This window comes from Rhinoderma darwinii, chromosome 2 (genome assembly GCF_050947455.1).
Source record: "Rhinoderma darwinii isolate aRhiDar2 chromosome 2, aRhiDar2.hap1, whole genome shotgun sequence".
NCBI lineage: Eukaryota > Metazoa > Chordata > Amphibia > Anura > Rhinodermatidae > Rhinoderma > Rhinoderma darwinii.
Window position 1 is genome coordinate 359,088,845 of NC_134688.1, and position 15,889 is coordinate 359,104,733.

General features: G+C 40.8%; 1 protein-coding gene across 2 annotated transcripts in view; it reads left to right on the plus strand.

The window, feature by feature from the left end:
- Positions 1-15,889, plus strand: part of SYT6 (synaptotagmin 6) — a 417,641-nt gene that overhangs the window by 381,072 nt on the left and 20,680 nt on the right. For both annotated transcript variants that reach the window (XM_075853823.1, XM_075853825.1), the window contains exon 4: positions 12,493-12,613. In XM_075853823.1, coding sequence (XP_075709938.1) covers positions 12,493-12,613 — 121 coding nt within the window. The remainder of the gene's footprint in view (positions 1-12,492; positions 12,614-15,889) is intronic.

The following is a 15,889-nucleotide window of genomic DNA, read 5'->3' on the forward strand; positions in this document are numbered from 1 at the left end:
CCCCTTTTCCAATTTTCCCCATAGAGCATAGTAAAATAAAATAAACATAATTGGTATCGCCGTATCCGTAAAAGTCTGAATTACTACAATATATCATTATTTAACCCACGTGGTTAACGCCGTAAAAAAAAAAAAATTTAAACGCCACAATCTCTATTTTTTGGTCACCTCATCTCCCACAAAAAAATGAAATAAAAAGTGATCAAAACGTCGCATGTACCCCAAAATTGTATAATTAAAAACTACAGGTTATCCCGCAAAAAATAAGCCCTCATAACACTTAATCGACGGAAAAATAAAAAGTTATGGCTCTCTGAATTTGGCGACACAAAATACATTTTATTTTTTACACTTAGGTTTGTACTTGTAAAAGTAGTAAAATATAGAAAAAACTATATATATTTGGTATCACCATAATCATATTGACCCACAGAATAAAGTTAACATGTTGTTTTAATTGCACAGTGAATTCCGTAAAAATTATGTGCAAAAAACAATGGAGGAGTCGCTGTTTTTTTCATTTTCTAACCCACAAATAATTTTTTTCCTGTTTCCTAGTACATTATATGGCACAATAAATGATGCTCAAAACTACAACTTGTCCCACAAAAATCAAGCCCTCGTAGGACTAAATCGACGTAAAAATAAAAAAGTTATGGCTTTTGGAAGGTGGGGAGGAAAAAACGAAAATGAAAATCTGAAAAAGGGCTGCGGCGGGAAGGGGTTAAAATCAGTGTATAATATACTCAAAAAAGACAGGTTAAAAAAACAGGTGTAATTTCTTATATCCAGGCTGCCTCTTCGCCTGACTCAAATTTCGCCTACACCTGCAAAACTCTGTGCCCCAGAAGAAGCTGGTTTAGGCGTAACTCAAATTGGGCAAGATAGAGATGGAGAAAGCCTGGATATTTTACGAGTATATTATATACTGATTTTAATGTCCTGTGATTGGTCTTAAGTGAATAACACTATGTCCGCCTATATGCTTTTACTTTAATAGTATAGGCATATCAGACTACCTGGGCAAAGAAACAGGTGTGGTATTGTTAAGTATCTGCCAGGCACAACTTCTGTATCCACGCCCATAGGTAATCAGCCTGCACCTGCTTCTATGTCTGTGAGACTGACTCCATCTTCCACCACTCAGGGTGGCAGGCTTAGGAGTGGGAGAGCCTGGCTAGACAGAGCTAGCTCCCGCCCTCTGTCTATTTATACCTGCCTTTCCTGTTCCTCCTTGCTTGTGATTCTTCTCTGTTGGTTTCCTGGCCCTGCTGCAGCTTCTTGAACTACTTGTCCCTGCTTCGTATTGACCCTGGCTTACTGACTACTCTTCTGCTCTGCGTTTGGTACCTCGTGCACTCCTGGTTTGACTCGGCTTGTTCACTACTCTCCTGCTCTGCGTTTGGCACCTCGTACTCTCCTGGTTTGACTCGGCTCGTTTACTACTCTTGTTGCTCACGGTGTTGCCGTGGGCAACTTCCCCGTTTCCCTTTGTTCTGTGTGTCCTTGTCTGGTTGTCTGTCGTGCACTTACTGAGTGTAGGGACCGTTGCCCAGTTGTACCCCGTCGCCTAGGGCGGGTCGTTGCATGTAGGCAGGGACTGAGTGGCGGGTAGATTAGGGCTCACTTGTCTGTTTCCCTATCCCTGTCATTACATAATCACAAGCCCATATACCTACTCTACTCTGGTCCCTCACACCACTATTGACCCCCTTGAGACCCTGGTTCAGCAAATGCAGGGTCTCTCCCTACAGGTCCAGGCCCTGGCTCAGAGGGTCAACCAGCCTGATGCTACCATGGTAGTGCCCCTCACCTCACCTCTTGAACCCCACCTCAAGTTGCCTGACCGGTTCTCAGGGGACCGGAGGACTTTTTTCTCCTTTCGGGAGAATTGTAGGCTCTATTTTCGTTTAAAGCCCCACTCCTCAGGTTCTGAGAGCCAGCGGGTGGGTATAATTATGTCCCGGCTCCAGGAAGGGCCCCAAGAATGGGCCTTCTCCTTGGCTCCTGACGCCCCTGAACTTTCCTCCGTTGATCTTTTCTTTTCTGCTCTCGGACTCATTTATGACAAGACTGACAGGACTGCCTTTGCCGATAGTCAGCTGGTGACCTTACGTCAGGGTAAGAGACCTGTTGAGGAGTATTGCTCTGACTTTAGGAAGTGGTGCGTAGCTTCTCGTTGGAATGACCCTGCCTTAAGGTGCCAGTTTAGGTTTGGTCTGTCGAACGCCCTGAAAGACCTGCTAGTTAGCTATCCCTCTTCTGACTCCCTAGACCAGGTTATGGCTTTAGCGGTACGACTTGACCGACGTCTCAGGGAACGACAATGTGAACGTTTATGTGTTTTCTCCTCTGACTCCCCCATGATGCCTCCCGAGGTTCCGTTGCTTCGTTCTTCCACGGAAGACTCGGAGGTACCTATGCAACTCGGGGCCTCCGTGTCCCCCCAACAACGTAGAGAGTTCCGCAGGAAGAATGGTCTCTGCTTCTATTGTGGGGATGACAAGCATCAAGTGAACACCTATCCTAGGCGTAAGAATAAGCAGCCGGAAAACTTCCGCGCCTAAGTGATCATCGGGGAGGTCACTTGGGCGCACAGGTATTTCCCGTAAATATGAAACGTAATAAAATCTTGCTTCCCTTTCAGGTCTCTTTTGGTGGTAGGTCTGCTACCGGCAGTGCCTTCGTGGATTCAGGGTCGTCTGCTAATATCATGTCTGTGGAATTTGCTATGTCTCTAGCTATGCCTTTGATTGATTTGCCTAAACCTGTCCCGGTAGTGGGTATCGACTCCACTCCTCTTGCTAATGGTTATTTTACACAGCATACCCCTGTTTTTGAACTCCTTGTTGGGTCCATGCATTTGGAGCAGTGCTCTGTACTGTTGATGCAGGGATTATCGTCTGATTTGGTTTTAGGCCTTTCCTGGTTGCAGTTGCATAATCCCACGTTTGACTGGAATACTGGGGATCTTACCAAATGGGGTAATGAATGCTTGACGTCATGTTTTTCTGTTAATTCTATTTCTCCCCCTGAGGAGGTGAACACGCTACCTGAGTTTGTTCAGGACTTTGCTGATGTTTTCTCTAAGGAGGCCTCCGAAGTGTTACCTCCTCATAGAGAATACGATTGCGCTATCGATTTGGTGCCAGGAGCTAAACTCCCTAAGGGTAGGATATTTAATCTCTCTTGTCCCGAACGTGAAGCCATGAGAGAGTATATCCAATAATGCCTGGCCAAGGGTTACATTCGCCCCTCTACTTCTCCGGTAGGGGCTGGCTTCTTCTTCGTAGGGAAGAAGGATGGTGGTCTTAGGCCATGCATTGACTACCGTAACTTGAATAAGGTCACTGTAAGGAACCAGTATCCCCTTCCTTTGATTCCTGATCTCTTTAATCAGGTTCAGGGGGCCCAATGGTTCTCTAAGTTTGATCTACGGGGGGCGTATAACCTTATCTGCATCAAAGAGGGGGATGAGTGGAAGACTGCGTTTAACACGCCCGAAGGTCATTTCGAATACCTCGTCATGCCCTTTGGGTTGTGTAATGCTCCCGCGGTCTTCCAGAATTTCATAAATGAGATTTTAAGAGATTACCTGGGGGTATTTCTTGTAGTGTACCTTGATGACATACTTGTGTTTTCCAAGGACTGGTCCTCCCACATTGAGCATGTCAGGAAGGTGCTCCAGGTCCTTCGGGAAAACAAACTGTTTGCGAAGACCGAAAAATGTGTGTTTGGGGTGCAGGAGATACCATTTTTAGGTCAAATCCTCACTCCTCATGAATTCCACATGGACCCCGCCAAGGTCCAGGCTGTGGCGGAATGGGTCCAACCTGCCTCGCTGAAGGCGTTACAGTGCTTCTTGGGGTTCGCTAATTATTACAGGAGATTTATTGCTAACTTCTCGGTCATCGCTAAGCCTCTTACGGACCTCACTCGCAAGGGTGCTGATCTCCTCCACTGGCCTCCTGAGGCTGTCCAGGCTTTTGTGGCCCTTAAGAAGTGTTTTATCTCGGCCCCGGTGTTGGTTCAGCCCAACCAAATGGAGCCATTTATCGTGGAGGTTGACGCGTCCGAGGTGGGAGTGGGGGCTGTCTTGTCCCAGGGTACCAGGTCCCTCACCCATCTCCGTCCATGTGCCTACTTCTCCAGGAAGTTTTCGCCCACTGAGAGTAACTATGATATTGGCAACCGCGAACTCTTAGCCATTAAATGGGCATTTGAAGAGTGGCGCCACTTCCTGGAGGGGGCTAGGCACCAGGTAACGGTCCTTACCGACCACAAGAATCTGGTTTTCCTAGAATCGGCCCGGAGGCTAAACCCGAGACAAGCTCGATGGGCGTTATTTTTTACCAGATTCAATTTTTTGGTTACCTATAGGGCTGGGTCTAAAAATATTAAGGCTGATGCACTGTCGCGTAGCTTCATGGCCAGCCCTCCTTCGGAGGAAGATCCTGCTTGTATTTTGCGTCCAGATATAATAATTTCCTCTATTGATTCTGATTTAGTCTCTGAAATTGCTGCTGATCAAGGTTCAGCTCCCGGGAACCTTCCTGAGAACAAGCTGTTTGTTCCCCTGCAATTCCGGCAAAGGGTACTTAGGGAAAATCATGACTCCGCACTATCTGGTCATCCAGGCATCCTGGGTACCAAGCACCTCATTGCCAGAAACTATTGGTGGCCTGGGTTGCCTAAAGACGTTAAGGCCTACGTCGCCGCTTGTGAGGTTTGTGCTAGGTTCAAGACTGCCAGGTCCCGACCAGCGGGCTTACTACGTTCTTTGCCTATTCCCCAGAGACCTTGGACCCATATCTCCATGGATTTTATCACCGATTTGCCTCCATCTCAAGGCAAGTCGGTGGTGTGGGTGGTAGTAGACCACTTCAGTAAGATGTGCCACTTTGTGCCCCTCAAAAAACTACCCAATGCTAAGACGTTAGCTACCTTGTTTGTCAAACACATCCTGCGTCTCCATGGGGTCCCTGTCAATATTGTTTCTGACAGAGCGGTACAATTTGTTTCTTTGTTTTGGAGAGCCTTCTGTTGGAGATTGATCTGTCCTTCTCCTCTGCCTTCCATCCTGAAACTAATGGCCAAACCGAGAGGACTAATCAGTCTCTAGAACAATATTTAAGGTGTTTTATCTCTGATTGTCAATATGATTGGGTCTCATTCATTCCCCTCGCCGAATTTTCCCTTAATAACCGGGTCAGTAACTCATTAGGGGTCTCCCCCTTTTTCTGTAATTTTGGGTTTAATCCACGGTTCTCCTCCGTTTCACCTGGTAGTTCCAACAATCCCGAGGTAGAGGTCGTTCATCGGGAACTGTGCACAGTCTGGGCCCAGGTTCAGAAGAACCTAGAGGCGTCCCAGAGCATACAAAAAACTGAGGCAGATAGAAGACGTTCTGCTAACCCCTTGTTTATGGTCGGGGATCTGGTGTGGCTATCGTCAAAGAACTTGCGCCTTAAAGTCTCGTCCAAGAAGTTTGCTTCCCGGTTTATAGGGCCGTACAAGGTCATTGAAGTCCTCAATCCTGTCTCTCTCCGACTGGAGTTGCCCCCATCTTTTCGAGTACACGACGTGTTTCATGCCTCCCTCCTTAAACGCTGTTTCCCGTCCTTGGCTCCCTCGAGGAAACCTCCTGTCCCCGTTCTCACCCCTGAGGGGGTAGAATTCGAGGTGGCCAAGATTGTGGACAGCAAGATGGTCCAAGGCTCCCTCCAGTACCTGGTCCATTGGAGAGGACTTGGGTACCTGCCCGGGATGTTCACGCTGGGGTATTGGTCAGGAGGTTCCACCTTCGTTTCCCCAATAAACCAGGTCCTTCTAGAAAGGGTCCGGTGGCCCCTCATAAAAGGGGGGGTACTGTTAAGGATCTGCCAGGCACAGCTTCTGTATCCACGCCCATAGTTAATCAGTCTGCACCTGCTTCTATGTCTGTGAGACTGACTCCATCTTCCACCACTCAGGATGGCAGGCTTAGGAGTGGGAGAGCCTATCACAGCCTGGCCAGACGGAGCTAGCTCCCGCCCTCTGTCTATTTATACCTGCCTTTCCTGTTCCTTGTGATTCTTCTCTGTTGGTTTCCTGGCCCTGCTGCAGCTTCTTGAACTACTTGTCCCTGCTTCGTATTGACCCCGGCTTACTGACTACTCTTCTGCTCTGCGTTTTGTACCTCGTGCACTCCTGGTTTGACTCGGCTTGTTCACTACTCTCCTGCTCTGCGTTTGGCACCTCGTACTCTCCTGGTTTGACTCGGCTCGTTTACTACTCTTGTTGCTCACGGTGTTGCTCACCTAGTTTCTGTTTGCGCCCTAGAACAAGCCCTGGAAGTCCTAAAGGATCTTTAGCGTTTGTTGTGTATATAAAGGATATTGGAATTATTGGTGTGTTTAGGCTCACTGAAATAACCTTTTATACTCTGTATTGTTTGGGAACCTTATATAACTGTGTTTGAACTGTGTGTGAAACATCACCGATTTGTTCATTATGTTTTCTGTAAGAAGGAAATGAACAATATACACAATATTTTTTGCAACAATTACCCTATTCACTAGAATATATCCTCAGAAATGTCCCAAATATGTTAGAGATATATTGTATCCTTTAAATGAAGAACAATTCCTTCAAATAAGACATCAAATAATAAGGCCCCATGCAAACGACCGTGCCCGCAATCACGGCCCGCGATTGCGGGCATGGCCGGCCGCCGACTGACAGCCGCATTTTCGGGCCGTGCTCCCATACAAAGTATGGGAGCACGGCCCGCAAAATGCAAAAGAACGGACATGTTCCATAATTCCCGGAATATTTCCACAGCACGGACACCCTTCCGTAGTGCTACGGAAAGGTGTCAGTGTTCAATGAAAGTGACTGGCTCCGTTTTTGCGGACCGCAATTGCGGTCCGCAAAAACGGAGGTTTTTTACGGTCGTGTGCATGGGGCCTAAGGCTTTAGTGGGTCGGGGCCAAAGTTAAAACTGAAAATGTCACATAAAATGTGTATTAAAGTGTTTTTTTTTTATTTTTAAATATGATTTGTCGCTACTGTATGGTCGCTTACATTGTGTGGACTATCAGACTCATGTTTGGAGCCAAAGTGGGATTATGCTGATAAAAATGTGTTTCTTGAGCTGTAATCCTTTCTCCTTTAGGCATAAAAAGCTAATAAAGGAACAAGACACTTAGAAATATTTAACACTTTGTTATGTTTTTCATGTTATATTTGTGACATTTGAATTTAAATTGATGTTGCTAAACATTGCTTAATTTACTGTGGAATAATCTACATCATTTAATTGTAAAAGGGATTAAGTAGTGTATATAAGGCATTCACTCTACGTTTGCAGTGTACATCGCAAGTATAGCTGTACAGTCGCATATGTTGCCTATAGGCCCCCATTATAAAATAAAAAATAATACCACACTGGATGCCTCTGTATTAAATAGCATGAGTGACTAAACTATTTCATAAAGTAAAAAAAAAAAAAGATTTGCTGGTGCATACGCTGAACAAGGAGGAAGAACATTCTGTAAGCAAAGCCTGAGGGCTCATTCAGATGAGCGTATATGTAGTCCGTGTGACGGCCGTTAAAACAATGGGGCCATTCACACACCATTGTTTCAGTGGACTCAGGCCTTCCATGCTTTACGTGGTCGGAAATTCATTTGAATGTCCGTCATGTAATGCTACATTTGTAGTCAGATGCGCCTTCTCCTGGTGAGAACAGCTGATTGCTAGGGGTTAAGGAAACCCTTGTTATAAAAAAGGGGGTTAACTATTTTTTATGTACTTTGCATACTTGAATATAAGAATAAGATTTTAAAAGAAATCAATGATAGTAACACTGATATTAAGGTTGAAAAAGACACAAGTCCATCAAGTTCAACCTATTATGGTACATGCTAGTATTTCCTATATTAAGTTATGAAGAAAGACAGACAGAAGAGTTATCTTTAATGCACAAGATAAGTTTATTAGCGTCACCGGAATTAGAAGTCATTAAGACTGCATTAATGAAACCTCTATTTAAAAAGAGACTTGCTTGGCCCCAGTAACACATGCACTTTTTTAAAATGGAAAAAAAAAAGAACATAACCGTACCTCCCATTTCAATTGTGATCTATTTCCACAAAGCATAAATTTAGTACAAATCTTAAGCTAAATGAACCCCATTGACAATTGAAGGCAACCACATTCAAGTAGGGCCCTACTCTGAAATTAAGTGCAGGACTACAATCAACCCCTTTGGTGCTGGGCTACATCTTTCAACAGACACTGCACCAGACATGCTACATAAATAGCGTAGGCACGTTACTTTACTGGCGCAAAGAGCCAAATACTTTTGTGTGGCAGATAATGGAACTACATTCCAAAAAGGAGAAGACATTGCTCTAATGTATTTGTTATCTATTACTGATAATAGGGCTGAGCTGCAATACCCATTCCCATTGACAGGGGTTATATATGTAGCAGTGCCATTTATTGCTCAATTTTTTGTGTATATTATTATATATGTTGCGGTGACATTTATTGCCCACCGGCTCAGACCTTGGCAGCAGCACACCTCCTGTATTTACCATTACACATTTACATCAGAGTTGTGTCTGAACAAGCACAACCAGCATAGGTGAGCATAATCTTGTCTCGTCCTATATGTTTACTTCTCCCTGGTTTACCTGCACCATGTGGCGCCGTGCAATTTTCCTTTTTCTCCATGTCTAGATCATTGACTGGGGTGGCACTATTGATGGGAAAAAAATCTTACCCTGTTTCTATTCTCAAACAACCACATTAACATAATAAAAAATGCAGTCATTTTTAAGCCTATTTGATGCCTAAAAGTAGAGATTTGCCTAAAGGGGTTATATCACAAACCCTTGAACATAACAATCACCAGTCATTACCAGTATACACATAATGGCAATAATGTAAATCATTTTAAAACTCAAGTTTTCACCTTTTTTACATTGTTAAGGGGTTCACTTTTTTGGTCTGTTTGAGTTTTGTGGGCGGCCAGTAGTGCATCATCACGTGACGGTAAGACTACTCTCTTTGCCAGTAGTTGCTAGAGTGCCTGCTATTGCAAGCACACCCCTTGAAGCCGGGGGCTTTATTCTTTAGTCTCCCTTACCAGTCAGCCCGTTGTGTCAATCCTTCACAGCCCCCTCTGTTTGCCTATGCCGCATTCTCTGCGATTGTCAGTGGAGGGGAAAGTAACTGTGCATGCGTCACTTTTCCTCTGACCATTAGAGAAGAAGAATATGCCGTTTCAATGGGCGGCCTTACAAGAGGGATCACTACTAGTCTGCACTGAGACAGAACAGGGAGAGGGACATCAACGGCACATGCCTGTCCACCGCTAGCAGCTGGGGAACTAAGCTATCGGGAACTAAGAAAAAAACAGGGGGTGCTATTGCTGACGCTAATGTAAGTTATCTTTAAAAAGAAAAAAAATTGTTGACACATTTATATTGGAAAGTGACTTATTTTCACAGGGTCAAAAACTTTGTAAATAATATTGTTCATGGAATTACCCCTTTAAAGTGTCCATTTTCTCAGTCAGTCGTATAAAATATAAAACTGGAAATATAACGTGTCATGAGAGGTATAAATTGAGGGTTTTTTTTAATGTTAAAATGCTATTAGTCATTTCTGTTAGCTATTTGTCTCTATAACGTATACTATAAAATACATTGTTTAAATGCATAACAATGGGTGGTTTAGACTGGATTTAATGAGCCCATTTTAATATGCTATCAATGATTGGTAGAGAAACTATATCGCTCTATGGCTATCTATATTATTAATGTTACCACTGGAATAAAATTGTTGGATCTGTAGCTAATGCCACATAGGATTCTGTTTTGATGTTTTCAGTTTGTCCAATGCAAATCAGCATGGATTAAAATCAATTCAGCTTGGTCTTTAAAGTGATACTGTACGTCAGGCTTACTGGCATTGCAGTAAATTAAATTTCATGAGAATGTTTGTATTTACCAGATGGGAATTTAGAATCAGCTTCTTAAGCACACCGCAGGCTCTGCACATCTCTGAACACATACTTTTTTGGATTGTTCACCAAAAAGTTTTCCCTGTCTTGGTCATATTGAATATCATTGATCAGTGTATTCTCATACTAATAGTGAGGCAGTAACGAGAAAAATAATGTAGTTGTTCACACTCAAAACTAGTGACAAATTCACATTGGTAACCAAGTAATTAAATTAAAAAAAGGAACACTATCACGGAAATCAATTTTACCTATGTAAAGCAAGTGTCATAATTTAAGGGGTTGTCCAAGGTTAGAAAAAAAACGCCTGCTTTATTTCCAGAAACATCGCCACTCTTCTCCATAAGGTGAAAGGTGAAGTCCAGCACTTCCTCTATTAAAAACATTACTTTATTGTGCCATTTAAAATGTTATCAGCATTTAATATAACGTTTACGCGTTTCGAGCGTCCATGAGTCATAGCAACGCTACATGGATTTTGAAACACTTTAAAAACAATAGCCAACCAATCCAATAGCCAAATGCAATCACATGACATGCTATGCAAGCTTGGATAAAGTATATCCAGAATACAATTGTTTAAAATAGAAACATGCAATTTATAATTAATAGTGAAACAATAGTTAATTTTTGTAATTGAGACCTGAAGGAAATGTGAGAGTAAGTATGTAGTATACATTATTGAATGCTCTGCTTGCCTTCTAATATATGTGGGATAAACCATTAGAAAACTGAAAACTAGAATATCAGAACATATAACAGATTCCACAAATCTCCTCTGTTCCAATCCATCTGGAGCTGCCAAGTATTTTGCCAGTAAACATTAGGGAAATTAGGTACTTTTGTCTTTTACGGCATTGAAAGGGTCAAAAAGCCTAGTAAAGGCGGAGATTGAAGCCGATGTCTGTTACGGAGGGAAACTTTCAGAATTTTCTATTTGAATACTAAATTTCATTCCTGAAACCTGACCCGTGAATTGGTGAAACTAAAAACAGATGAAAAATATCACTCATGTCTAATAAGGAATTTATAGAAGGAGCAGTAAGTCAGCTACAGCATTCGAGAAATCAGTCTTCCTTCTGGAAAGGAGTGCAACTCCAAAGCAGCAACTTCCAAAACTTCCAAACATAATGAAGGTAACACACATTGCTATCTTAATACCAGGGTTATGCTGGCAATGTAACCAAAAATTCCTTTTATTTGCACATTATTTTTATTTTTGTACATAGCCAATGTGGATAGCCATAAGGAACACCTTAGAGGCAAAGAGTATAATATCTCATGAGACAAAAATACTGCTATAGACAATATCATTTTCAAATTGACCTATGTGCTTTCAAAAAAAGTTGGATTTTGAGCACTCTCACAGCAGGATGAGATGATATAAGCTTTCTGAATGTTTGATGTTGGATTCCCTTTATCAATCATAATTACAGAAATGTCTTAAACTAAATAGCTTAATTTTTCTTTGCAGTAAATACAATATCTAAATCTTTTTAATCTTCAAGGCATTGTCCTAATGTTTTCTGTCTCCAATTAGAATGTAAAGTCTTTTAACTGTCTATTAAAATATCCTATAGCTGCTTTGAAGACAATTAGTAGGTAACAAACATGTATATCTATGCTTATAATTCCCAACCTTATAACCATGGGGAAACCCCTGGACAATGGGAACCCCCTTGTAATGGCAAGGGGACGTGTTACTATGGCCGTGACACTGTCCAATCAGCTATGGACAGTGTCACAGCAAGAGCTGGAAAGAGGAGAGCGTGTGCGCGCACACGCTCTCGCTCTTCAGCTGTCGGCAGACAAGGACAAGACTGATCTCTTGCCAGAGATCACAGTCATGTATTTGTCTGCTGAACTGCCGAGCTGCCTAAGTTAATCTCGACATCCTTCATGTATCAGATTTAAGGATTCAGACCTGTGTGTCTTAAAGGGGTATTTATCATTTAATCAAATAAAGGTTATTTGTTGTATATTAAAAACGTATACATTTTCCAATATACTGTTTATATTATGTCCTCTTGTTTTTCAAGACCTCTGCTAGCAGTTATTCAATATAAGCATTCATTATTTGCTTCTGATTGACACACAGGTGCTAGAGTATAGCTATCAGAGATGTGTCTTGTAATAAGCCATGCACCAGTGTGTCCATCACATGACTAGATCAGATTTTTTCCACTGGAAGCAAACAATGAAGGCTCCTATTGATTGACAGCAAGCAGAGATCTTGAAAACACAAGGAAATGATACAGGTTTATAGAATGAATAAGCTTTCTTAAAACACAAGCAAGAAACCCCCTTTAGGGTCTATGGGCTATAAGTAGTAAAAGTAAAAGGCACACTTAGCTAGCATATAGTTGTTGTTTTGTTGTGCATATTGTTACTGACTTACTCAGAATGTTCAAGCGTTATATATTCATACAGTATATTTTAAATCATGTCTTAGAAATTATTTCCTTTATATTTTTAAGGAAAGTGTGGACCTTGGAGAAATCATGTTCTCCCTATGTTATCTACCTACAGCAGGGCGCCTGACCTTAACAGTGATAAAGTGTAGAAATCTAAAAGCAATGGACATCACTGGTTATTCAGGTATGTAGAACGCTCATGCTACATGAGGAGTAATTATATTGTACATTTTATCTGCATCTTTTATATTTTTCATTATGTTTTATGAAGTTTTAATTTCTGTTTTCTGACATATAAATCCTCTCTCTATCTATTTACTATTTTAAATAAGGTTTTATTATCCTAATTTGATCTTCTCAGAGGGCAGAGTCCAATTTCCCCTACCCTCACTTTGTGCATTTGAGAACCTACAAAGCTGTTTTATTTTTGTACCTAATATTTTTGATCTGTCCATTGTAAAGTACCATCATATGTCTTTGGCCATCTTATAAAGCCATGTCATTTTACAAATTAATACTTGAACCTATACCTTTGCCTATAGTTGGTAAATTATTGAGAATAAGTCATACTTTACCTACATAGGTACTGGATGTCAATCTCAGTCATATACCCTTATTGAAGTCAGTAATGTGTATCACACTCTGGACAAGTCTCTATGAAATGTAAAACTCCGATCAGTGCTGACCCTTGGAAGAATGCCTCTCGTGTAGAGAAATCCACACCTTGATATCACTAAAAGTTAATTATAAGCCACATAGAAGCAAAATATGTTCACTTATGTGTAGCTTTCAGAAAAATGATATCATAAAAGTGGTTGGGCACAGTATGCATTAGATTGATGGACTTAAGGCCCTTTTACACCAGCCAATTATTGGGCAAAAGAGCGTTTACAGAACGCTCATTCCCAATAATTGCCTTGCGTAAACAGGGCAATGATCAGCCGTGAACAAGCAAACACTACTAACATAAAAAAAGTATGGGGATTTTTATTTAATTCTAAGTCCGAATATTTTTTTTTTTGCATAATGCGTCGTTAGTTGCCATATACCAAACTGCAATTACATACAACAAGCGACTATTCAAAAGAAAAGTGTACACACCCACGGTAGTCAAGATTAAAAAAATATATATACATTTTATTCAAGTACACACAATACACCCACAAACAATTTAAAACATCTAAAAAAAAGGAAATTCATACAGAAGGGTCATAGACAATAATATGACTGTAGCTATAACCCAAGATATGGGAGTAACCAAAGGATAAAAATCAATAGTTCGCATGTTATCTTTCCACTTGACTAGAATATAAAGAAATGCTCCCTGGTCAAATATAACGTGCAAAGTATATTGACATATCCACAAATTTCAAGTGAATAATGTGACATCTAATAAACAGTTCTATTGAAAAGCAAGAACATAAGTCTAACTCAGTTAGGTGGCAAATGAAATATCAGTCATGCGGAATGCAGAGAGACGAGGTAGAAAAAAAGTTAGTCTGTTCAGTACATACTACAGCTGAGGGCCCACGTGTATCGCTGATACAGAGTTCAGCTTCCTCAGGGGTAACTAACTAGAAGGTGTATCGCTACGTATGTAACTCATATATCTAATTAACATTACCCATTTTGGTGGGAAAGTGGCGGGGAAGGCAGCTACCTCGGCGTCCGGAAATACAGACTGCGTATGTCAGCTCTTAGCATCCAAGAGTGAAGACTGCGCATGTCAAGTACAAGGCATATAGTCAGAACTAGTGATCTTTCGCGCATGTCACAACAACAAATAAACAAGCCATATTTTACTAGAAGAAGGGCCCCCAGTTGGCACAAGTAGTCATTACAAGACGTGGAAAGTGTGGGGCACTTAGAGGCTAGAAAGTATTTTTATATAATATGTACTGAATGAAAAGTTGCTTCTGTTTATAAATAAAATGATAAAGCTTCAAACCGCAAGAAAATATATGCATAAATAAATATCTAACTCTCAGAAATATGAAAAATGATCATAACCTAAATAATATAACCTAACTATGACACGCTTTAAATACATTTCTATATAACGCAGAAAATAAGTTTTAGCACTGATAGTTGGACATTAAGTTCTAATAACGATTTCTATATAAAGCAAAGAATATTTTCTAGCACTGGTAGTGATGCAGAGTAAGGACAATGTTATAACATCCAAACTTAAACCCCCAAAAAAGGAAAAAAAAAAAAAAAAAAAAGGAAAAAACTATTAGGACATAAGCACTCAGATTCTGCAGTTAATCACTTAATATTTTCTAAATGCCCCAAAAATGAATGTTGTCGTCTACTCAAGGCAAGTCCAACAGTCCAGGAAATAATGATTAAAAATTAGACAAAAATTCAATAGTGTTTGTCAGCCATAATCTTGCCTATCCGTAGTTTGTAGCTGGATTCCATGACAGTGGAAAAATACATTCTTATATTCTGGAGGGACATGTACAGAAGGACAAGGACTAAGAGAAGTAATGCTACAGAAATGTCTATCTGAATAGGATACATTGCAGAAAGTCAATGACTGTAGATAAAAACATCTAAGTTAGCAGGGCTTTAAGCATTGTATGATCACTGAAAAGCAAAGATAATGAAGGGGAACTGCTACGACAAGGGAACCCAGTGTCCAAGCGCTATAATAACATTAGAAAATAGTGATGTTAACTAAATACACCATAAGACTTTAATGTGAGGATCACAAGCGGAAGGACACAAGAGGGGAAAAATAAATAAAAATTAAAAATAAATTAATTTATTAAAACAAGACTATATGAGTACAGTGTAGATAACCAAAAATAAAGTGCATAAAGCATGGTACTATATTTGGGGAAAAATAAAATTGAATAACATTATTTGCTTATGTGTGACAAATATACTGTATATTTAATATAAAAGTGAAAAAAGAAAACAAGAACACAAATGAAAAAATATATACATTTAAGCCAAAAAAAACCTGTAAACAATAATTCTTCATTTATTCCTCTAGTTGTAACTGAGTCTAAATTATAGATCCATCTAAACTTCGCCCTCAGAAGTTAATTAGCACGATCCCCCCTAATATTGGTGAAGATTTTCTCCAATCCCACTACTTTCAAACCACCCAACCTACCTTGATAGTGGTTGAGAAAGTGTGCTGCCACTGATGTTAGGGTCTTGTTCTCTGCCTGATACCATCAAGCAAGAGTTATGGTGCAAATGTGTTTTTGACGCTTTTTCCGCAGCTCTTGTGAAATTTGCTCAACATAAATTTTAGGACAGAAACATACCAAAGCATATATAAGATTACGTCTTTCAGAGTTAACATAATTCCTAAGTTTGAATTGTGTACCATCCCCAGACTTGTTTCAAAACAGCATTCTTTCCTAGATGCACTGATTTTGGTAATCATATCTACAGAACCTTCCATAAAACTATGTGGGCCACATTACAGCGCACAATATGG